At 41.1% G+C, this 25709-nt stretch overlaps 1 protein-coding gene across 1 annotated transcript; it reads left to right on the top strand.

Annotated features, from left to right (window-relative positions):
* The first annotated feature begins 1850 nt into the window (after positions 1-1850).
* Positions 1851-24820, top strand: sacm1lb (SAC1 like phosphatidylinositide phosphatase b). Its single transcript, XM_042490374.2, has 20 exons — positions 1851-1966; positions 2512-2609; positions 3019-3093; positions 3226-3353; positions 6652-6801; positions 8170-8229; positions 11782-11815; positions 12629-12730; positions 13041-13126; positions 14400-14486; positions 14577-14645; positions 15538-15617; positions 15728-15826; positions 15901-16039; positions 16125-16194; positions 16329-16401; positions 17874-17967; positions 22529-22621; positions 22704-22761; positions 22955-24820. Exons 1-20 carry the CDS (start codon positions 1938-1940, stop codon positions 23089-23091), a joined length of 1761 nt encoding a protein of 586 aa, XP_042346308.1. The 5' UTR covers positions 1851-1937; the 3' UTR covers positions 23092-24820.
* Positions 24821-25709: the final 889 nt, after the last annotated feature.

The raw sequence follows: 25709 nt of genomic DNA, 5'->3' as shown, positions 1-25709 counted from the left end.
CTTAAACTCATTTATTTGTAGTGTTCTAGGAGTAGTTTTGATGTGTAGTGAGTAGATTAATAAAACTTTAATTTATAAAGACTTGATCTTGTGATGTATGTGTGTGTATAATGTCAGGTCCCTGTACACCTGGAAAAAGAACTCTGTAGCAAACTTTATATTATGAGACTAAATTAATTTATAAGGTAAATTGGGCTATCAACCTCTCTATTTTAATGGGTGGTGCTCTGAGGTTTTTAAACTCTAATTTTCCATGTAAACTTATTGCTCCTAATAGCTGTAGTTGAGTCCCATTACTCCACTTTATCTTTATACCAATTCATGTGCCATAATTCATAATTTTGCATGATGAATTATAGTTACGTATTTTGGTATTGATTTATTAATTAATTAAGAATTTTAATTAAATGCTAATTAATTAATAAATCCCCTATTTAAACTGTTACAGAAGCAGATGATGAAGTGATTCACTCTGGGAATTATTTTGTACCTTTAGTGTAAATAATGTGCCAGAGTGCATAAAGCAGCGAGAGCTTGTTTATCTAAAAAAAAAAAGTGCCAGTGGAGAATCCTCTACACCCACCAACAGCGTTACTTAAGTCCATAAACCAAGAAATGTCCTAAAATCCTTGAAACGTCCTAAAACCTGAGTTGTCCTAAAATCCTATAAACCTCCAAAAATGCAAGAAATGTCCTTAAAATCTAGAAATGTGCTTGAATCCTAGAAACGTCCTGAAATTCTAGAAATGTCCTATAGTACAAGAAATGTGTCAAAATATTAGAAACATCCTAAAGTACTAGAAATGTCCTAAAATACTAGATTTCTCTTTAAATACTTTGAATTGTCCTTATTAAAATTAAAATCCTAAAATACTAGAAATGTCCTTGAAATCCAAGAAATGTCCTTAATTTCAAAAACATCCCAAAATCCTTGTTGTTTTTGGGATACTCTGTTCGTGATGATGCAATGGATGAGGTCACAGTGAATTTGAACTTTGACCACCAAACTCTAATCAGGCCACCCTTGAATTTAAGGTGATATTTTTGCCCCAATTTGAAAAAAAAAATGCTTAAGTCGTTCTTGAGATATTTTGTCCACAAGAATTAAACAGATAAGGTCACAATGACCTTGACCTTTGACCTATGACCACAAAAATCTAATCATCTCATCATTTACTCCAAATGGACATTTATGCCAAAGTTGAGGAAATTGCCTATAGGGGTTCCTGAGATATTGTGCTCACAAGAATGGCATGTACAGACTGATGTATGGAAGGACATATGGACAACTGAAACAAAGCATAATGTCTCCAGCCACGGCTATCGCTGGCATGGAGGCATAAAAAAACAAAGACAGCATCACCAGTCTGTCCTACATGAAAACATCTGCATTCCATCCACTCTAAAGCATCACATCAATACAATATATTTGAACTCTAAAATAAAATCTGAACATGATAGTTTAAGCTTTGAAAGCGACAAGGCCTCCCTCTTTTCAGTGACTTTCACTAAAGTGATGGTCTAAACTCCAAATCCAATCCAGATGTTGTGTTTATGACTGCAGTTTATGACAAACTTGTAACAACTGAACTACATCACATTTGAAATGGACTTCATTACCCATAAATCCCAGTTCGTTATCCGCAGCCCACAGAGGGACGTGTCTCTGATACTACGGCAGGAGATACTCTAACTTCTTTGTTAAAAGGTCCGCATATGTAGTTTACATGACTACATGGCTCCTGTGTTTTAATAGTAATGATATTAGTAATTTTATTTTATATTTTACTTTATTATGGGGTTGTCATGGGGACTGAGGTGAAGTTTGGGTCTGGCGCCATCTAGCTTCTCTTTACGGCAGTTGCATTTCCCCCTACGCTGATGACGGAAGTAGCCGGTGCGCTGTTGACACGTCACTGAGGTCAGACGGATGAAAGATGGCGAGCACCTATGAAAGCTTCAACTTGTAAGTGTTGTAGATCGGCGTGGTAACATCACACAGCTTTATTTCACGTTTAGCCTCAGTGAGGCGGTGAGGAGTGTCGGCGGGGACCGGACATACAGCTGCCTGAGCGGACAGCAGCTCAGCGCGGACAGTTTGGCTGTCAGCGAGGGCACCGTGTTACTGCAGCGAGTCTGACGTTAACCTGAAGCTACACAAAGTTTTCTCTACAGATCGTCACTTGTGTTGTTACCATCACCGTATTAACGGGAGTCCTGTGCTCCGGCGTGAAGCTAACGTAGCCGTGAGGAGGTTTAACGGACGGTGTTGCGGTTGTTTGTAGCAGCAGCCAGCTGCTTGAGTCCGTTCAGTGTTCCACTACCGTTAGCTCACGGCTAGTCGGTCTGTGCTGGCAGCTCTGTATGATACCTGCCTGCTGCTGTTTGTGGTTGGCATTATTCTGTAGTAGCAGCTGCTGCTGTTGGTGCAGCTGAGATGTTGGCTGTGTCTGCAGATGTGTTAGCTGTGGTTGGAGGTTTTTGACACAGCTCTTATGTGTGTCCCACCAGGCGCACCACACCTGAGAAGTTCTATATCGAGGCGTGTGATGATGGCTCTGAAGATGTCCTGGCTATTGACAGGGTGTCGACGGAGATGACCCTCACAGGTAAGCTCAGGTTAGGTGATTGAGCTGAACACACTGATCAGACTGGAGAAGTGGTCAGCTCAATCGCATGTTGTGCGTTGTGCTGCATGTTGCTCACCCCTCCAAGAACCGCTCAGAGTACTGTTAGAGCACGGGATGGCTAAGCAGTAACAGTAAGAGTAGCGGTACCAATAAAATCTCAACAATACCCATCCCCTCACTTTGCTGTCTTTTCTTCATCTCATATTATTTGTGGCCAGTATTGAAAAAGCAGTTAAAAGACATTACTATTTGTCAGCAGAGTAGATAATAATTTAACAATCGCTAAATTAGTGATAAAAATGCTGATGAGTTGCAGCCCTGGTTCAGATCATTGTACAGCTTTTAGTCTTGTGAACACACTGTCACCAGCCACTGCTTTGGTCCTTAGTGAAAAGGGACATCCCCGCCTCTGCTGAGACCAGGCCCATATGTGGACTCATGGGGACTATCCGTTTGGTGGCAGGTAAGATTATGTTCCAGCCTGGAAAACATGGAAAGGAGCAGCTATGAGAGAAGATTCCATGAGAGAGTTGAGCTCTGCTGTGAGTGTACACCCCCTCTCCCTCTCCCCCACCTCTGTGTGTGTGTGTGTTAGGCATGTACCTGATTGTCATCACCAAGAAAAAGAAGGTGGGAGATCTGCTGGGCCATGCTGTGTGGAAGGCTCTGGAATTTGACGTCCTCTCCTACAAGAAGACGATACTACACCTGACAGACAACCAGGTATGATGTGAGGCTCCTGACTGTGGCGAAGTGTGTGACAGCTGATCTTCCCACTGACTCAGCACTCTGTCTGATATCCAACCATTCTGCCTCTGAGCACCTTTCACACAGGTTCAGAAAAAGAAAGAGATGACTGGTTGCTCTGCAGGCTATGATCTAATGTAGGTCGAAACCTTGTGTTGGATGCTCACGGAAAACGGGTACCAACAGGATAAACAGGAACGAAATCTAGGCACTCAAAAAATGTGAAAAACATGAAAAATGAGGAAGAATTACATTAAAAAGCCCTTATTATAGTGGCTAAGTCATTAAAAAAGCCAACATGTTTCGACCACTGCTGGTCTTCAGCAGGGCTTTAAAAACAAACAAACTTTTGTTCAGGTGTTGAATTGATGCGTACTCAAAGCCAAATATCTGATCTGTAATCTCATTACATTGTTCTGAAAGGTATGGAAAATAATAATGATAATAAAAATACACTGAACAGAAGTTTAATCCTTTGAGACCAGAGCAGTTTAGCTTGTGTTCCTTAAATAACATAGAAAAGAGGCAATTAGAAATGAAAGAGGAAATGACCCGAAATATAGCAAGAAATAAGTATAAGTACAAGAAAATTACTTGAAAATTAGTTTTAAAAAATCCAAAACAAAAATGAAAAAGAAATTTAAAAAAAGAAACAAGCAAACAAGGCAAACAAGACTTGGAAGAAAAGGTGCTTAAAAATCATAATAATTCTGGAACACAATTTAATGTCATTATGATATTTATAAATATTTTTCACTAGCTTTTCTCTTTTTTCCCTCAAGATGTCTCTTATCTTTTTTTATAAATATTTTTCTAAATCTACTAATTTCTGCAATTTATTGAACATGAGAACCTACCAAGTTGCTTGTTGCCTTTGTTTTTAAAATAAATCACACCAATTTTTTTAAGATCCAAAGGTTAAAATACTAGGGTTGCATGATAATATCGTAATGACATCTGTATCGGCAGATGTTGGCTTTAAAATGAAATATCGGATATCAGCCAACATGCTGATTTATGCCAGTATCACAAACCAATGATTTTTTTAATCGAAGTGAATATGTTCAAAACATCAACCTGAAGTTGAAGTATTTTTGTCATTTTGCACAATGAATGAATATTACATGCATTGAAAAGCATTGTATTTTATGTCTCCATCTGCTGGTGGGCCATCATAATAAGAGTATGCAGAATATGATGTTGATTCCCTTACATAAGAGAGTTGATGATCACTTTCCAGTCCGATCCAGATTTATATCCAACAGCACATTTAAAAACAGCATCAGTTGACCAAAGTGCTATACATTCCTAAAATAGCAAAAAACTACACAGATGATAAAAGAATAAAACAACTAATAATAAAATCACAAAAAACAAAAGGCCATATAAAAATGCAGTAGGAATCACTAAAATAAACTGACCAAAACTCCAGTATTTTGCATTTCTATTAAATGCATGTGAAAGATGTCAAAGAGCAGTACAAGAAAAGTGATGAGGCTCTAGGTTTCAAAGGGTTAAATGCAACACTTTTGTGTTTGCTCTAATTTTTCACAAATTTAAGATCTAAGATTTTTTATGCACGTAAGACTTCTTTGGTAAAATCCATGTTAGTGGGGCAGCCTGTAGCTCACCTGCTAGAGTGTGCGCCCCATATGCCAAGGCCCTTGCAGCAGTCTGGGTTCAATTCCAGCCTGTGGCCCTTGGCTGTGTGCCATTCCCCTTCTCTCTCCCACATTTCATTCTACAGCTGTCCTATCAATAAAGGGAAAATCCACCAAAAATAATCTTTAAAAAAAATCAGTGTTAGTGAGCACTTCTTCTTTTCCAAGACAGCCCCTCCACTTGAAAAAAAGGACATTCTTAAATTTGCAATTTGATCTTGAAAAAAGACATTTATCAGTATTTCACATGGCTAGTTCTGCAGAAATGCATTTTCTGGTCACAGACAGCCCAAAGAATCAGTATGTGGTGTGACACCTTTGGCCTCGTGCAGTGTGACACATCTCCTTCACGTAGAGTTGATCAGGTTGTTGATTGTCGGTCCAACTCCTCTTCAGTAGCTGTGTGAAGTTGCTGGATATTGGCAGGAAGTGGAACACACTGTCATACACGCCGATCCAGAGGATCCCAAACATGCTCAGTGGCTGACATGTCTGGTGAGTCTGCAGATCGTGCAACAACTGGGATGTTTTCAGCTTCCAGGTCCTTTCAACAGATCATTGCAACATGGAGCCGTTTATCATCACGCTGCAGCACGAGGTCATGGCGGCGGATGAATGGCGTGACGATGCCTATCAGGATCTCGTCACAGTATCTCTGTGACTTATGCCAGCCCATACCATAACCCCACAGCCACCATGGGGCACTCTGTTCACAGCGTTGGCTTTTGCAAACTGCTCGTCTGCATGATGTCATACATGCCGCCTGCTCAGTACAGTGTAAACAGGGATTCATCTGTGAAGAGAAAACTTCTCCGAAGTGCCAGATGCCATCCAAGGTGAGCAGCTGCCCACTCAAGTCAGTTATGATGATAAACTGCAGTCATGTCAAGACCCTGGTGAGGATGATGAACAGATGAGCTTCACTGAGACAGCTCTCAGACCAGCTTGCAGATGAAGATGCTGGATGCGGAGGTAAAATGATCATTCAGTTGACGGCCAACGGCTCTGTTGGACATTCTTTCAGTCCCTCAAAACTTGCAACATATGTGGTGTTGTGTTGTGTGATCAAAAAGCACATTTTACAGTGTCCTTTTACTGTGACCATCCCAAGACGCACCTGTGTAGTAATGATGATGTTGTATCAGCCACAACCTGTCAGGTGGGTGCATTATCGTGGAAAAGGAGACATGCTCACTAATATGCATTTTAACAAAATTTGAGAGAAATAAGTCTTTAATGTGCATAAAAAAAGTCTTTGATCTTTAACTCAAAGCTGTGAAATGTCATGATGTCATGTAAAATGTGAAAGTTTCTTTTATGAACTGGTTGTCATTCAGATGGGCATTTAATAGACATTTAATCGGGCTTGGTTTGGTCAGAGGCTCGAGAGAATATAGACGTCCATCATGATTGTGGACTTGACTACATTTTGGGTCATGTGAGGCCCATGCAGCAAGGAGACATGCTATGAGAGAAATGAGAGCGACCTGAGGTGTTGCTAAAGTCACCTGGGTGTCTGATTTACAGCAGTAACTTCTCTCACCCTCCCAGCCCTTTGCAGTCAGTGTGTGTCTCTCTCTCACCCCTGCTGCTGGATTTATCTCTTGTTTCAGATGCAAGACAACAAGACTTTCCTGTCCATGATCAACAATGTGCTTCATACAGACGGATTCTACTTTGCAACAGACTACGACCTGACCCACACTCTGCAGCGCCTGGCCAACACCAGCCCCGAGTTTCAGGAGATGAGCCTTCTGGAGAGGGTAAGAGATACACCGTGTATAGCTTACATAGTGCAGTGTGTGTGTAGACTTCTGAGTTTACAGTGGCCACTTTGAAATGACCCGTCAGGAATCAAAGCTCCATGAGCCAGCTTGTGGTTTGTTTTATTGGGCTGTATGAACAAAACTGAACAAAAATGATGTTATTAGAGGTAATCTGCACTGATAGGACATTTTACAAACTGTCATTATCAACAGAGCTTGCCTCTGATAGTGACGGCTGCGTAGCCTCCACCAGTCAGCAGGGATGTGCACCGCCGAGCAGAGCTGAAGAGAGGCACATTGAGTTGGATGATCACAGTGTAGCGCTCCTGAGAAAGCAGCTCCCTTCTGCTGTGTCAGTGTGTCTCACTGTATTGTTCTTCATTTTAACATGTTTACATCAAGTTTTGGGCTCCACTGCAACAGCTAGTCCAACGCTGTAGCACTATCAGTGCATGAGCCAAGGTCTGTGAGTCTGTGACTGAGCTAGTGCTGCCACTTCTTGTTTCAAATTAAAAGCCCTCATTTTAAAATACACATATTGTGGTATACACGTTTAGTTTTTTCAGGTGGTCTCTTTTTGGAAGGCTCAGAAATCCCGACATCATTCACTCTTTTGATGTTCAGTTTGAAATCCAAAATACAAAAATAAAAAAAAAAGAATGTTATTTTGTTATTTGTTTATGAATTGGATACTAAAAAACAATTGATTTGAGGAGTGGTTCCTCTGCCTCACTCCCACCTATGAGACTGCTCAGTTGGGGGGAAAGCAGGCAGCAGCCATGGCGACCTTCCTTCAGTTAGCGGCAGAAGCAGCTTGAATAAAGCTAGCGCAAACCACAACTCTTCGGGTGAGACCCAGCGCTCCCGCTGGCCACTGGCCTGCTGTGACAGCCCTAGCTGGGTTAGCAGGTTGGCCCCGCCCTTACCCAGCTGCATGGCAACTTCGAGTTAGAAAAGGCTGGAGCCACTCTCTTCACAGCAATAGTAATCTCATTAAGAGTGAGGCAAAGAGGAACTGTGGGGTAGCAGCTCGGTCATAGCAGCAACATCCATGTCACAAAAAATCAGACAAATTAAATATTAAAATCTAGTTCAGCCCATGGCCTTTTTTTTCATTTCCTAGGTTTAATATAAGCATAAAATCCAAAGTACAAAAAATAAACTTATTATTAGTTATTAGTGATTTGGTATCAGATTCATAAATGAATAACAAAATATCAAATGTTTTTTTTAAATTTAAGAATGAATGATACACAGAGTATGCCCTCGTCCACAGCCACCGCATGTCTTTGACAGACAAAGTCCTTTTTTCTTAGAGAAAACAAGGAGTTGCTGGTTAACATGTGTTAACTGTTTCTCTTCCAGGCAGATCAGCGGTTCGTCTGGAATGGTCACCTGCTGAGGGAATTCATCACACAGCCAGAGGTAAAACACCATGAATGTTCTCTCACTGCATTTCTCTTCACCTCTCACTCTGGGATACAGTCCTCCAAGGTGAACTCTGTTTAATGCAACTTATCAACACCCCAGTTGACATGTTTTTATCAGCCCTGTTGGAAATTGATAAGTAAGAACTGATTTAAAAGAAAAGGAGCTTGATCTGGTACACAGTCAGTCCTTATGGGTAAGTCTACATCCAGTAATTCTAGTACAAGGTACAAGGTAACTTTATTGTCATTTTTCTTAAGTGTAGTTTAAGAAGAAATGAAATTTTAAGGTGATCCTAAATACTGCTTCATCTTTTTGGAGTTGAAGGAGGAGTTGAGGAGTCTCACAGCCTGGGAAAGAAGCTGCTCCGTAGTCTGGTGGTTCTGCAGCAGATACTTCTGTATCTTTTCCAGATGTCAGCAGGGTTAACAGACTGTGGCTGGGGTGGCTGCTGTCTTTCAGTATCCTTTGGGCTCTGTGCAGACATCACTTCACCGAGGTCACAGATGCTCTTTAGATGGGAACCAGTGATGTTCTGAGCAGTTTTAATCACCCGCTGTAGAGCTTTCCTGTTCTGGGCCGTGCATGAACCGTGCCTGTTTGTGATGTTTCCAGTCAGTATGCTTTCTATTGCTCCTCTGTAGAAGTTAACCAGGATCTCACTCTGGAATTTAGCCTTCCTAACTTTCTGTAGGAAGTAGAGCCTTTTCTGTGCTTTTTTAACCTGGGTGGTGATGTGTAGTGACCAAGATAGGTTCTCAGTGACAGTAATGCAAAGGAACCTTCTTTCTAAAACCAACAATCAGCTCCTTGGTTTTACTAATGTTGAACAGTAGGTTGTTCTCTTTGCACCACTTTGCAGGATTGTTGATTTCCTCCCGGTATGAACTCATCATTGTTGTAATACGGCCGATCATGGTGGTGTCGTCCACATACTCCACAGCAGAGTTCTCCTGATGTCTGGGAGCGCAATCATTGGTGTACAGTGTGGACAGAAGGGGGCTGAGCACACAGCCCTGGGGGGCTCCGGTGTTGAGCACTAATGTAGAGGAGGTGTGACTGCCAATTCGAGCTTTCTGGGGTCTGCATGTAAGGAAGTCCAGTATCCAGTGGCAGTGTTGTACTGAAGTCCAGAGTGTTAAGTTTCATGGGAGAGATTGTGTTGAATGCTGAGCTGAAGTCAACAAACAGCATCCCGATGTAGCTGTTCTTATTCTCCAGGTGAGTGAAGACTGAGTGAAGAGCAGTAGATATGGCCTCCTCTGTGGATCTGTTGGTTCTGAAAGTATACTGGTGAGGGTCCAGGCTGGCAGGGATGTTGTCTTTGGTGTGCTGGAGAACCAGTTTCTCAAAGCACTTCATCAGGATGATTATGCAATGTCTCGATCTAACATATATCTTTCTCTTCAGTCTTTGAAAATCTTGTGTCACTAAACTGTAACACAAAGCTTGTGATTAACTAGCTATATCTAATTGTTTTTTTTTATCCAGCCATAAGCTAGTTCATGTGAAAGAAGTGGATTTGTTACAACCTATATCAGAACCATGAATGTACGTCAGTACTTTATATGAGAAGAAACATTGATGCTTACTTGATGTTCGATGTACCTGATGTTCTGGGGCTAGAGTAAAATGTAAACAACAGCCTGCAATGTTACAACATAAGAATAAAATGTCAGAACATAAGAAATATTTTGCAAATATTAAATGCAAGCCAAGACTTTAAAATATGTGTAGGTATTATCATATATGACTCAAATATAGAGTGAGTAACTTTTTGTAAGAAACACTTAATGTCAGGCTGTTTCTGCTATGGGGTCAAAGAGAGAAAAAACATATAATAATAACTAATGAGCTCTACCTGCAGAAAATGTTGGGATGCTGTGTAAAATGTACATAAAAAACAGAATGCAGTGATTTGTAAATCCTTTTTGATCTATATTCTTTGAACACAGTTCAAAGACAAGATAACCACTCAATCTGAATTTGATGCCTGCAACACATTCCAAAGACGTTAAGACAGGAGCATGTTCACTGTGACATCACCTTTTCTTTTATCAACACTTAGTGAGCATTTGGAAACTTGGGAAACAAATTGTCAATGTTTTGAAAGTGAAATTCTTTCCCAGTCTTGGTTGATGAAAGACTTAAGTAGTCCAATCTCTTCGTTGTTGTATTTTGCTCTTCATAATGTTCAGTGGGAGTCAGGTCTGGACTGCAGCAGGACAGTAGTCTAGTAGCTGCACTCTTTAACTATGCAGCTACGCTGTTGGAACACATGCAGAATGTCTCTCAATGTCTTGCTGGAATAAGCAGGGACGTCCCTGAAAAAGACATTTTCTGGATGGCAGCATATGTTGCTCCAAAACCTGTATGCACCTTTCAGCATTCATCGTACCTTCACAGATGTGAAGTTACTTATGATGCCATGGGCTCTAGTATCCCCCCTATACCATCACAAAGTTTATAACAAAATGTTGTCCTTGCTCATAAAGAACTGAGCCTTTTGAGAGGCCTCTTTCTAGCTCAGTGATGTTACTGTCATCTGTTATCAATTAACCTGTTTACCAGTTGAATGTTTCAAACGGGTGTTTTTTGAACATTCCACAAATTTTCCAGTATTTTGTTGCCCCTGTCCCAACTTTTTTTGGAACATGTAGCAGACATCAAATTCAGAATGAGAGTATATTAACAAAAAACAATCAAGTTAATCAGTTTGAACATGAAATATATCTGGTCTTTGTACTGTATTCCATTAGGTATAGATAAAAAAAAAGATAAAAATTGCAAATTTGCAAATCATTGCATTCTGTGTTTACTGCATAACCTACAATAACCTACAGCGAAGCAGGTGAGCTATACAGCAGAGGTTGCCATGGTAATTTATTTCGGTATACAGTGAGCCAGCTTCATATTACTAAAAAAAACCCAGAGTTAACCCTGAAGTGACTTCACTAACCCTAAATCGTGCTACACAGGCCTCAGGTGTGGCTCTTAAAGATAAGTTTGTCAGGCAAAAAGGGAGGCTCCTTATTCCACAGTGAGACACTGAAAATATTGCCGTGAACAGCTTTACTGTGTAACTCTGATTCTGTTAGTATCATGAGATGTCTGATGAGAATGCTGCCTTTCAGAGGAGTAACCTATGTGAGGGAGTATGTGCTTCTGAGAAAACGCTGTTGGGGGCTCTCTGATTCTGAGACCGCATGTTCTATTTAAAGAACCAAGGTTATGTAACCTTCAGTGTCATTTGAGGGGGACCGTCCATCCTGGAAGAGGGATCCCTCATCATCCTCTGCTACTCTTCCTGAGGTTTCTTCCCTTTTTTTCCCCGTTACAGGGGTTCTTTTTCGGGAGTTTTTCCTTGGCTGATGTGAGGATCTAAGGGCAGAGGGATGTCGTACTCTGTAAAGCCCTCTGAGGCAAACCATGTTTTGTGATAAGGGGCTCTATAAATAAAATTGAATTGAATTGAATTGACTTTGCACAGATTAAACCAGTATGACAGTAAAGCATTTTTATCATCTAACATCTGCTCTTATCTTCCAGTTACACAAGTTTGTGTATCCTGTTGTCCATGGCTGTATCCTTTCATACTGTTGTGTGACTGCTAGAGTTTATTTCTCCCCTCACAATATGTCAAATGGCAGGTCTTATTTTAGTGAATGAGTATGAGATCTTCCATGTTGGGTCCGTCCCACCATGTTATTAAATAAGGTGTCCACCTTATTTTCCAGGGTTCCTGTGGATCCTTAAAAATCCTTAAAAGCCATTGAATTCATTTATTTAAAAATAAGGCCTTGATTGGTATTGAAATTGAATAATTAGAAAAAACTAGGTTTTAAATAATTTATAGAATGCCTCTCACATTACCATCACGCATATCAGGATAGAAGAAACCACAACACATTTATCACATCCAAAATTCAAAGTTTTTTTTTCAAGGCAAACCAAATGGATACTTTTATAATAATAAATGTTTCCCGCTCTAGAAGGTTTATTTATCATCTATATATTTTTTTGCATTTTAAGAAGATCATCCAACTTTTTAACAAAAAAGCTGCGTTTATGTGACCGTTAAAATTTGTACAAAAACAGTTCTTAAACCTGAATGATTGATGTGGGTAAACATTTTGTTTTTTTTTCTTAAATTTCCATTATTTAAAATTGGTCTTAAATTGAATTCAGAGAGACATTTAAAAGTTTTAAATTAAACTTGTCTTAAGCTGTAGGAGCCTTAATTTTCTTTAGATTCATGAATTCTAAAGATTTCATGTACTTTGTTCTGTTAAATATGCTTATAGAAGAGTGTGTTTGTAGGGCTGTAATCAACCAAAACATCTTGGTCCACTGAAATTCTAGAGTTCTAGAGTTTCTTAACACACGTGTTTACCAGTCATCACCATGAAGTCCAGCTGCATCAATGGAAAGGTGTTTGAGTGGAGTATTATCTCCAGGAGGAGCTGTTTCAGAGCTGGAGTCCGCTACTACGTCCGAGGTAACACTGCAGTCCGCTTGCTTCACTGTGCCCTCAGCTCTATGTCCACTGGAGGAGAAGTGTCTTCAGTCTGCTCCTCTGCAGACATGTCTCATTTATGACAGGACGACCTAGTTATGCTGTATGCAAGGAGAGACAAAATCAGTAACAAATGAAGTGCATCTTCATAAGTTAGTCTCATGTGAATTTTGCAGCATTTATAGACATTCAAAAAAAGGCACATCCAGCTGACAATAAGTCGATGAAAACCTGATTGTCTTTGCATGAGATGTCTGACCTCTCAAACAGTTGTTTGTGTTTTTGCCTGCAGGCATTGATTCAGAGGGCCATCCTGCCAACTATGTGGAAACAGAGCAGATCGTGCAGTACAACAGTGCCAAGGCGTCCTTTGTTCAGGTGAGACAGAGTAGTGAAGCCACGGGAAGTATAAAGCCAAGTCTGCCAGACGGAAGAATTGAAGGGATACTTTTTACTTTTTTTTCAATCAGCTTTGTTTTGAAACGCTGTGGTATGTGTATGCTCCATCTCATTAGTGCCCAGATATCTCTCCACCAGATGATCCAGACTGATGCAAAACATGTCATCAGGCAAAGTTTTGCTGGTTCTTGAGCTGCTGCTCAACCTACAGGCTGTACTTCTGCATTTTTGTTTTGCCTGCCATAGCTGACGCAAACGCGAGCAGATTGAGAGACCTACGCTCCCCCTTATTTCTCTCTCTCGCTTTCTCTGTCTTTCAAACTTTGACAGAAATCTGATCAAACAGTAAAACTAGGCAGTTCTGATCGAATATACTGTAAATCAGGGTTCTGTCACTGCACTTCCTATTTCTCATCTAAAATGTTTTCAGAAACATATTTTAGTGCTGTGTTTAGCTGTAAAAGCAAGAGTTTGTGAACAGGAAGTGGGCGCCATACTGCTTCCTCCACAGTGAAAGTGATTAAGAAAGAAATGGAGATCAAACAGTGGAACTAAGCAGTGCTGATCAAATATAAACTAAGATTCTCTTACAGAGTTTTCTGTTTCTCTCTTCAGATGTTTTCAGAAACATGTTTCAGTTTACAGTTTAACTGGAATACCAGATTGTTTGTTAACAAACAAGTTGACTAGTTTGCATTACATCACCCACCAGTGGGAGCGTTTATTGGTCTGGTGCAACGCAGTGCATTCTGGTACTCGAGCAAAATTGTTCTTTCTCTCTGTTTTCTCTGGTCATGTAGCACCAATTTCCAAAGTCTTTGGATCTTTTCTACTGAAGAGACAGATCAGTATAATGAAAAGGCCATCTTTCTAGCAGTGAAATACTTTAAATGATCATTCAAGTCAGAATTCAGTTTCATATCATGATACCATACCCTGTAAATATTGTACAATATTAACTCTGAAATATACTTCAGACTATTTGAGCATGTCTTCAGTTTGTGTTAATTATGTTTGTTTGTATTCCTCTAAAAATAGTTTTTTATGAAATCTAGCCCCAACGGTAGTGTACACTTCCTTGCACTGATTCCACACAGAGGTCATATCCAGCCTGACATGTAGACTCCACCATGAGCTGTGCTGCATGACTCTGACAGCTGGTTCAGAGGGCTGCTGCAGGTTGGGTTTTGAAATGTTCTGATGGGGGAATGACTTTGTGAATGTGAATACATCATGCCCTTTTTCCTCACAGACCAGAGGCTCCATCCCCTTGTACTGGTCCCAAAGGCCTAATCTCAAGTATAAGCCCAAACCGCAGATCAGCAAAACAGTAAACCATGTAAGCTATCTTTACACTGACATGTTTTTATAGTCTTATTTATCATCATTTCTCACACAACTTTTATCTTGTCTCTGTTTCTATCTTCAGATGGACGGATTCCAGAGACACTTTGACTCACAGATCATCATCTATGGAAGACAAGTCATTTTGAACCTGGTAAGATGAAGAAAATTGACCCTTGTAATTGACCCTTCAGTAACCCTGAATAATGGTTTTTCAAGTTGTTGGAGCGAGCATAGAGCTCACACTCTGACTAACGGCACTCCCTGAAGAAATATCATCTCATTTTGGGGAAAATAAAAAGACAGGAGGGTCTACAATATGTGTTTGAAGGAGATATCCGGGACACTCAGCGTCACTCAGCAGCTAAAAACAGGTTAGAAAGATAAAGTTAAAAGCTAAAGCTGAACGTACAGATCACAGTGTAAAAGTAACCATCACATCAGCTGGTGATCAAGACAGAAGAAACTGAAAATAAAGGAACTGTGTGTTGTATTCACATGTATATAAAACTGATTTGATTTTCTGTAAAAACAAAAACCCAAAACAAAACATGGGGAAAAAGGCAATCAGCAATTTGGCAAGAAATGTCCCATAAATTGAAAAAAAAAAGGATTAAAAGGCAACATAAAAAGTTACCTGGGAATTAGCATAAAAACAAAAAAAGAGAGAGCATCATTAGAAAATTATCAAATAACAAGGGAAAAATATTAAGAAAACTATATAATTAGAACTATATATTTAAAATTAGGAACTAGGAATACATAAATATATATTTTTTTTTTTTACATTTTTTCATGTCATTTCTTTTTGTTTTTCTACCTTCATTTTATTTACTGTATTTTTCTTTCTAATTTCAGGTAATTTTCTTGTAACTTTTTACTAAATGTTTTGGTTCATTGCTTGTTAAGTTGCTCATTGCCTTTCCTCCATGTTTTTGAAAGAAATCAAGGCAGGTTGCTCAGGTTTCAAAGTGAACTGAAATGATACCATGATAGTGACCACTACTCAGTTATGGTTATTAGTTCTTGTCATTCTTATTTGTCAGATCAACCAGAAGGGCTCAGAGAAGCCTCTGGAGCTAGCATTTGACAAGATGGTGACCAGCCTGGGAAATGGCATGATCAAGTAAGATAACCACGAGTTCTTTTTCAGCCCTCATGTGTAACCTCATACGTACACCCCCTCACATGTGGTTGAGGCCATTCTATCTGTGGAACATGCTTGCCTCTCTGCAGGTACATCGCCTTTGACTTCCATAAGGAGTGCAGTCGGATGAGGTGGCACCGTCTGCAGATCTTAGTGAACATGGTTGCTGAAATGCAGGATGAATTTGGGTCAGTGTATAAAAGTACGCGGGTCGATATCTCTGTAATGTACATCAGAAGTAACGCTGTGTATGTGGATGCAGATATTTCCTGGTGGACGCAGATGGGAAGGTGCTGATGAACCAGGAGGGGACTTTTCGGAGTAACTGCATGGATTGTCTGGACCGTACCAATGTCATCCAGAGCATGCTGGCCCAGCGCTCAATGCAGTCACAGCTCCGGGTACGACCTTGTCATCACATGGAGGACATAATCAGAAAGACAAGTGAGCATTGACATGCCTCTCAACTCAAATGTGTGTCTGCAGAGAATGGGAGTCCTCCACATTGGCCAGCAGATTGAAGATCAGGCAGACTTTAGGAAGATGTACCAGAACGGTAAGTTTACCATCACTCTACAGTGACCTCAGTAGTTTCCTTTTATCCACTGGCATGCCTACATTTAAAGGCAGAGGTTAATGTGATCTGTTTCCTCTGTTTTGTGTTCGTCCTCTTCCCTGTCTGACATGCAGCCTGGGCAGACAATGCAGATGCCTGCGCCAAGCAGTATGCTGGTACTGGTGCCTTGAAGACAGACTTCACCAGGTCAGTTTTCACCAAGCAAACAGCCACACCCAGCTGAACACATGCTAACCACCTGCCAATGACAAAGGGACAGTGTAAAGGTCCTCACACACCAAGTCTGTCAGCCACTGGTTAATGTCCCACCGTCAGTGAGTGTCCGTCACCCTAGTTTTTGGGTTGGCCCTGTACCTGTTGGCTGTTTTTCAGCTACAGAGCCCATTGTTGAATTATATCACTCTGACTGGCCCCTCAGCTCAGTTCATGAGAAGAGAAACAGAAGAAAGGAAAGCAAACAAATGGTTAAAGTCAGGAGGGTGTGAGATTGCAACAAACTAGACAGATTTTATTATTATGTTAGGTTTTTGGCCATTGGGCTCTTTAGCAAAATCAATTCGGAATTGTGTTGTTGTGCATCAAAAAATCATTTAATCTTTGCCTTGAGGGAATTCCTTCATATTTAGCACAAACATCCACTTGGACTTAAGATGAACTGATTAGATTTTGGTGGTCAAAGGTCAAGGACACTGTAACTTTGTTACATTCATGTGAAGGCATATCTCAAGAACACCTTGCGGGAATTTCTTAAAATTTGACACATACATTCACTATGACTCAGCTATGAGCTGATAGGACTTTGGTGGTCGAAGGTCACCGTGACCTTGTTTTTGTCTAATTTTCTTAAACGTAATATCTAAAGATGGCCTTGAGGGAGTTTCCTCAAATTTGGCACAAACGTCCACTTGGACTCAACAATGAACAGATTATAATCTGGTGGTAAAATGTCAAAGGTCAAAGTCACAGTGACCTCATAAAATAGTTTATGTCCATAACTCAAGAGGGAGATATTTGGTCAGATACTGAATTGGTAACACTTATCTTGAAACTGTGCTGACACACAGAAGACCACCCTCTGCTGGTACGGAAAGTTATTTCCTCTCATGCAGGTGCAGACCGTACATGCGGGTTGGCAGGTAGCTGTAGGCTTTGCGCTGTGTTCAAGTGCAACTTTTTGGCTGAGACAGAAGCGATGTAAGGCCACACAGCAGTCAGCCTTTGTCCCTAGAAGTTCTGTGATGTGGGTTTGGTGAGCCTGGGCTGGATGGAGATGTTGGCTAGTTTGCTCATCCTTCTTTTATTTCTATCTGTCCATCCCCAGCACTTCTGTCCAGAGCAATTCATTTCCAAAATTCCTATAAAACATGCTTCCTATAAAACTTGAGTGTTTGAATGCAATTTTAGCAGCTTTACAAAGAACTATAGTCTATATTTATGATAGTGTTCATAATTTCAGACAGATTTCACAGAAATGAGTAAGTTGAAATGCAAAAAGAAGGCTTATGAAGTGCCCAAAATGGAGATTGGATTAAATGAGGGTTAGATGGTGTCAGTGGTGATGCTAGAGGAAAGGTCAGGTCAAGAAAATGGTTTACATTTATCATGCAGGGACATTTGTCGTTTTCTATGTGGCGTTGAACAATTTGATGATCTTTCAGGACAGGGAAGAGGACTCAGTGGGGGCTGCTGATGGACGGCTGGAACTCCATGATCCGATATTACAAAAACAACTTCTCTGATGGTTTCAGACAGGTGAGTTCAAAACTTCATGGATTTGAGTGCTGTACTGTTACATCAATACAATGAATGTGTTTAAAGTACTGTTAGCATCTCCGCCAGATTAAATTGAGTGCAAGGTGAGATAAAAGTTGCTCCTGATTAAAAAGATGGGGCTGCTGCACTAACTTAACAATTACAACATACAAGGTACAAGGCACACAAACATAATCCATATGTATGATTCCATTGCCAGACTGTTAATGCTGAAGCAAATTATCTCTGCATCACGTGACATATAGATCACATGACTGTATCGCTCACGTCAGTATTAATCATGTCTTTATCATTTTTCATATTATTTCATTGTCTTTATTCGCGCCATTAAAAACAGCAACAGAAAAACAGGTAAAAAATAATACAGAAAAATGGTAAATGGTAAATGGACTGTACTTGTATAGCACTTTTCCAGTATTATTGACCACTCGAAGCGCTTTCACACTACATTGTCACATTCACTCATTCACACACACATTCACACACTGGTGGCTGAGGCTACCGTACCAGGTGCCACCTGCTACTCAGTAATCATTCACATGCACTCACACTCCAATGATGTAGCATCGGAAGCAATTCGGGGTTCAGTATTCAGTCGACATGTTGCCCGGAGGAGCTGGGGATCAAACTGCTGACGTTTGGATTAAAGGACGACCTGCTCTACCTCTGAGCCATAGCCACCAGACAGTTTGGAATTTTTTTTATTAACCATGATATGCACTTCTGGCCATTTTGAGTGTGCGTCCATGGCTGCAAAGTACATGCGTCCTTCAAGTGGGCCTGCAAAGTCCACATGAATCCTCTCCCATGGGCTGGGAGGCCACTCCCAGGGGTTAAGTGGGGCAAACCCTGGCTCTTTTTGAACTCACTGGCAGGAGTGACAGGATTTGGCTTGCAGTTCTATCTCAGCATCAATGCCTGGCCACCAGACATAGCTACAAGCCAAGTTTTTCATTCTCACTACACCTGGGTGTGCAGTGTACAGCTCCCTTAAAACTAGGGGGTGGAATTTAGGGGGCACTACCACTCTCATACCACACATAAGGCATCCTTGCTGCACTGTGAGGCCAAGCTCTCGGGTCAGATAGGGAGTGAGTTCATCGTAAGCATTTTTGGCATTTGGGAACTGTCCACTAGTAACTACGTCCATCACACGAGACAGAGTAGGGTCCGACATGATGTCACGCCTGATTTTGGTGCTACTGATTGGCAGCATGTCCAGCTGGGATGAGTAGAACACGTTCAAGGTGTCCTTACCCTCATCGTGTGTGTGGTAGGGGCAGCCGGGAAAGTCCATTAGCATTAGTGTGTAGCGCTGCCTGCCGGTACTCAATGTTGTACTTGTGTGCTGACCGCTGCAGCGCCCAATGCTGCATTCTAGCTGCTGCCACACTTGGTGTGCTTTTATGTGGACTGAATATGGTGGTCAACGGGCGATGGTCAGTGAGGAGAGTAAATTTATTTCCATATAAATACTGGTGAAATTGACGCACTCCAAACATTATCGCCAGTGCTTCTCTCTCAGTCTGGGCATGATTTTTCTATTCCTTGCTGAGTGTTCTTGAAGCATAGGTGATTGGTTTCTCCACACCGTCAGGCATTATGTGGGAGAGAACAGCCCGAGCCCCATATGGCGAGGCATCACAAGCGAGACGGAGGGGCAGTTCAGGGTTATATTGGGTCAGCACTTCTTTGGAAATGAGACAGTCTTTTACCTTCTTGAATGCTGACTTACAGGCTGCAGACCACCGCCATATCTTGCCTTTGCACAGGTGTGTTCAGTGGATGGAGGATGGTGGCTAAATTGGGAATGAATCGACGTAATAATTAACCAGCCTGAGGAAAGAACGTAGCTGACTGACATTGGTGGGTGCGGGGGCATCAGTATTAGCGCGCTCCTTCTCAGGTGACTTGCGGAACCAAACTTGGGCTTGCAGTCAGGTTTGAGAGTTACTCTGGTTTTAATTCCCTTTAAGGTGCCCAGCTCGTCAGAAAACAGTTGAATGTCTCTTTAACTCACTTTTCTGAGGCTGTCTTGCTCGACCATAAGTGCTGCAAACACACTCTCTATCTCTTCCCATTTAAGTCTAATGGAATGCAGCCATTCTCTGCCAAACAGTGCTGGTCCAACTACATCCACTACATACAGGGGTAACACAGCAGTCTGGTTATTGAGACTTCCGTGCACTTTAATCACTCCTTCAGGTACAAGAGGTTGCCCTGTGTATGTTTTCAGCACTACGTTGGTTTTCTGAAGGGGCACATCACACAGCATGCTCTTCTTATACTGTCCCCATTGAATTAAAGAAACAGCAGCCCCTGTGTCCAGTTCCATTTGTAGCTTTTCACCATTTATCAAAGGCAGCAGGGAGATTTGTGCACATTTATCTCTGCGACACAACATGTTTAATCCCAGCTTGCTGTCTGTGTCAGAAGTGATTACATTACTCACATTTCCATTTGCCTGTACCTGAGGCACTCTCCTCCTGAGCTGAAGTCCTGTCGCTCTGCACGTTGATATCCCTCTTTCTCTGGCTTGTTTTTAGACTTATTTTTACTCGTGCCGAATGTGGACCTTCTTCCCACATGTATGGCACTCACAGTCTTTGCAGAAACAGCCATCATTGATGTGATTCACTTTTTCACGGCAACGGCACTTGGTGTTGCAGGGTTTTGGAGAGATAGCTGGGGTTATCTTAAGCGAGCCACTCAGCTGCTGCACGTCCTGTGTCGCTGTTTTAGCCGAGACAGCGAAAGTGACTGCCTCGTGAAAAGTGAGATTTTCCTCTGTTAACATGGGTTTTTGCACCACCTCACTGTTAAGTTCACACACACGAACCTGTCGTGGAGCGCATCCTCCAAGAACACTCCAAATTCACAGTGTTCAGAAAGTCTTTTCAGTGCCACCATGTACTGAACCACAGATTCACTGTCCTGTTGGTTCCATTTATAGAAATGGTATCTTTCCGCAATCAGGAGCGGTTTGGGAGCGAAGTGACTTTGTGATTCCTTAACAATATCAGCATAAGTTTTCTCTCCAGGCTTTGAGGGTGTAGTGAGGCTGCACAGCAATCCATATTCTTTGGCCCCATCGCACTTAACAACACCAACACTTTCTTTGCCTCCCTGATCTCATTAACTAGGGCAAAGTGCTCGAAATGTTCAACCTATGTTGCCCACTGTTCTCCTGAGTCGTCGAATGGGTCCATATGTACGATAGTTCCAGCCATGGTGCGTCATTCTCAGTCCATAAGTTGTGCCTCCGACTCATTGTCGCTCATCACAGGTTGCTAACAACATTACATGTGCACTAACTAGCTAAACACCACAGTTAACGTTACTAATGACATTACCTGCAGTTAATCTTCAATCCAAAACTTCCCTTACAACGCGACTTTCAACGCACAAAAGTACGGATAAACGTCTAGACTAACCACCTTGTCGCCAATTTGTGTTGTGTCGTCACTAAGACTGAACTTAGAAAACAATGCTGGACAGACACCAAGAGAGACACTGACAGGTCGACTGCATTTTCAATATTGACCATTTACTGCATCACCAGTAGTGTAGCATACAAGCAGGCTGTATCCAGAAACAGGGCCCAGGCTTCGCCTGGTGACCAAAATATGGCATAGCATCACATACAACAAGGTCCAAGGTAGAAGGTAGATTTATTAGTTAAAATTTGTCCCTTATCCTGCTACATCTTGCTACATCATCCAGTCGCTCGGGCATGTTGCTGCTGGTGGCATCATTCAATTCCTGAAGTGTATTTTTTGAGTTTGCATCAGAGTTTTGTGTCCTGTCTGCTCTGTGCAACAGCTTGATCCGGGATGTTAGGGGTTAACCATGTCTCTGTGAAGATTTGCACAGAGCAGTCTCTGATTTCTCATTGCTGAGTAAGTCTCAATCACATCTCATCCACTTTATTCTCCTGCGACCGAACATTAGCCAGAAGAAGGCTTGTTAGAGGAAAAAGCTCTGGGTCCAAGTCAGGTCAGCCTAGCCCTGATGCCAGCTCTCCTCCCTCTCTTAGTCTGATGCTTTTAGCTTCATTTCTTTCCTCTGGTCAGACTGGGCACTTGGCCTGTGCTGATGGTGGGGATCCTCTCGTGGTCTGCTGCATCCAGTCCAAACCTAACACAACTTTCCCCATGTTAATAAGTGTTTCTCTAACATAGGAAAGTTGTGCTTCAGAAGAAGGGGCCATGGAATTAAAAAAATAGAAAAATATAGCAAAAAAAGTTGCAAGAATTTGAGGACCTACTGCTGCCATCGTCTTAACAGAAACATCATCATCAAATGTAATTTTTTCTAAAGAGTACACTCTGGAACCTGGTTTCTGAAGTCTGCGTTTTCAGGCCCCCAATACGCCGTTGTCGTGTGAATGAAAGACCAAACTGCAACAGAATTTTTAATGTTTCATGCAAGAACTGTTGCTGTATAAACAGCCCCTCAGAGATGCATTCAACTGCAGAATCAAAAGCAGAGCAGGGAACCTGTTGAAACAGTAGGAAACAGTTGGTGTGTTTGAATGCAGGACTCGATCGATCTGTTCCTGGGGAACTATGCCGTGGATGAAGCTGACTGGACTACCCCCCTGCATGACCCCAAAGACTGGAAGTTCCTGACGGTAAGAGGGGCTCAGGAAGATACACTGATCAAGTTTTTTTTGTCTTTGCAATGTCTTTAATATTACTGCCTTCCTTTTCTAGTTGCCTATCGTCATGGTGGTAGCATTCTCCATGTGTATCATCTGCCTGCTAATGGCTGGTAAGACAAGCTGCAATAAACTAATGCTAAAAGGCATTTTCATACCTACAAACAGAGTTCAAATAAATTCTCATCAGGCTCAAAAACTGAATGCATGTATTACTCCCTTTGTAAAGTTTCCTCAGTATTTTGATGGGGAACTGATTTTGTAATGTCTTCCACTAACTCGGTATGACCTGCTGTCCCCTGTCAGGTGAAACCTGGACCGAGACTCTGGCCTATGTTTTGTTCTGGGGATCAGCCAGCGCGGTGACGGGCGGCCTCATCCTCTTTAATGGACTGGACTTTGTAGATGCTCCTAAGCTGGTCCAGAAGGAGAAGCTGGACTGAATGTGTGTGTGTGGAAAGCAGCTGGGCCCCAGCGAGCTCACTGTCTCATCCTCCAGCTCCTCATCACTTTACCCCCAGCATCAGCATCAGCAGGCCTGGAGCCTTTACTAACAGAGGGTGGAGTGGAGGAGGGGGGTTGGGAAGCGGGGCCGGCCGCGTGTACGACAATGGCGGAAGGACAGAGACAGAGTGCACGGGTCTGCTGCTGTCCACACTGCAGCTGCTGTCATGTGGACAGGCCTGTCTGTCCACACTTTTACTGGACACTGAACCTCTGGAGTATGTTCTTACTGGATGTGATTGTGGTTGATTTCAGAGGAAGGCTGTGGGACCTGCAGAGATGTTTGTCCCACTTCATTCCCTTCATGGGTGCATTGGGATCAGATTCAGAACAGCTGCTGTGATGTCACACTCCAGCTGTACGCGTATTACTGTACGTACTGTTAATTTTCCTTTTGTCTTTTTCTTTTTACCATTGCCAATATATGTGTATCCATGTACAGTATCTCTGTCCCAGGTGAAACACTGCCTGCTTCAGAGTCTTCCAGACCAGTAGTGGATATAAGGCAGTCCTGTTGCAAAGGCTCCCAGATATCCGGCCTTCTTTGACATCAATTCAAATTACACTAAAAGTATACTGGAAGTCCTCAGTATACCGAATATCAATTGCCAAAAAGGTTTCAGCAGTGGACCACTTTCAAGTTATATTGTGGTATAAAAGTTAATGGTTATCATACTTTGTAAATTTTCTGATCTACGGTATGAGAAAAAGGTGACTGGATGGAGAATTTCACTTTTATTTTAGTTATTTTCAAAAAGGGAGACTTTTTGCACATACTTCCATTAAAATTATTTCAAGCTTCAGTTATAGTAATAAAACATTTGTACAACCAAACAAACCCCAAACCTTCTGTATTCCTTGAACCCTTTTAAATCTGGGCAAATTGACTTGGTTTCTTTCAAAAACATGGGAAAAAGGTAAAGAGGAACAAAAGAGGAAATTACCCCGAAAATTGCAAGAAATTAGTCAAAAGAACAAGAAATTTACCTGAAAATTAGTTTTGTGTTTGTGCCTAAACATTTTTGAAATGTGCCTAAACATTCTAATAATTTGTAACATGATTTAAAACTAATTAAGCTAGTCAAGCTAGTTTTTCCATAGCTTTTTCTCCTTTAACATTTTCCCTAGCTTTTATAAAAATTCTGAATCTATTAATTTGTGGAACATTTCTTACCAATGTGCTCAGGGTTCAAAGGTTTATACACTTACAAAAGGCACCTGAAAGCAGCACAAAAGTGATGTTGCTCCAGGTTTCAAAGGGTTAGGGTCATTGTAACTGATATTAGTAATTCTGCAATACTGTGAAACCGAAACTGAAATATTTACGGACGGGACGGTTATCATACCATGAAATCTCATACTGTTGCGAACCCAGTTGGCAACTAGTTGAATGGTGCATTTGGGCGTTTTTCTATATCACTTGATATCAAATATATGACGTATAGAGTATATTTAACGTGTTTGTGATTATCATCAGTGTCACTGCTGGTAATTATTGACGCAGTAAAAACCTAGAGGTAGGCCGGAAGCTTTGTTCCTGTCAGGAGCCTCTTCAGCTCTACATGTAGGCTGCTGACAGGGCTTGTTAGCCATTCATCATGTGTTGAAGTGTATTATTAAAACTGACTGGGCTCATTTGGTGTTGTGGAGCTTGGTACTGGGAGTCAATACCTATTCATTTATTTACCACAGGAAGGAGGATTTTTGCCTTCTTTTTTTGAACTTCTTTTTATTTTCAAGTAATTTCAATTTCAAAAAAATTTCCATTAACAAATGTCCAAGTGTGCCCCACCCCTGTCTCAGCTCCCATCATCCCATGCACATATATAGAAAATAAATACATAAATAAATAAAAAAAACAAAGAATAAATGAAAATAAATAAATAAATAAAATAAAAAAGGGAAAAATAATAATAATACAAAAATATGTATACATGAACAGTGACACATCAGAATGTATTCATAAATCACATTTCTCTAGTTGAGCTAATAGTGGATACCAAAGTTCATGAAATAAATAACTGGTTATACCTTTCAAGTGTTATGTCTAAGGGGTGGAATTGGAATATATAATCCAAAAACATATTAAATGTTGGTGGGGATTCATTCTTCCATAGCCACAATATACATTTTTTGGCAAAATAGGATATGATGATTAACAGTCTACATTTCTTAAGATCCAATTGACAGTTATAACATTTAGTAAATAAACACATGAAGATGATTTAAATGCAATGTCTAAAACCAATTTCATAAATGAGTGAATCATTTTCCAAAAACTATTTAACTTGTGACATTGCCAAAACATATGCATAAATGTTCCTTCTGTAACTTTACATATTGGACAGTTTGGTCAGTTGTTTTTAGAAATTTTGTGCATTTTTATAGGAGTGAGGTAAATTTATGAATGAACATGAAATAAGTTTCTTTGATTTTATTGCTTGTAAATTGAAAATGAATTCTTTCACAGATGTTTTGCCAAGGGTTTTCATCCTGGGTTGTTGCCATCTCAGTCTCCCAAATCTTTAACAGGGTTGGAAAAGGGGTTGAGTCGCCG

This window comes from Plectropomus leopardus, chromosome 11, assembly GCF_026936395.1.
Source record: "Plectropomus leopardus strain MGB_pleo_1.0 chromosome 11, ASM2693639v1, whole genome shotgun sequence".
NCBI lineage: Eukaryota > Metazoa > Chordata > Actinopteri > Perciformes > Serranidae > Plectropomus > Plectropomus leopardus.
This window is presented reverse-complemented; position numbering and strand designations above follow the sequence as displayed.

What these genes read in the sequence shown, in the direction of transcription:
- sacm1lb (XM_042490374.2), top strand. Translation starts at nt 1,938, where the DNA reads ATGGCGAGCACCTATGAAAGCTTCAACTT. An exon ending in AGATGAGCCTTCTGGAGAGG is followed by an intron (nt 6,802 to 8,169) that starts GTAAGAGATACA and finishes TTTCTCTTCCAG; the next exon opens with GCAGATCAGCGGTTCGTCTG. An exon ending in AAGACTGGAAGTTCCTGACG is followed by an intron (nt 22,622 to 22,703) that starts GTAAGAGGGGCT and finishes TTCCTTTTCTAG; the next exon opens with TTGCCTATCGTCATGGTGGT.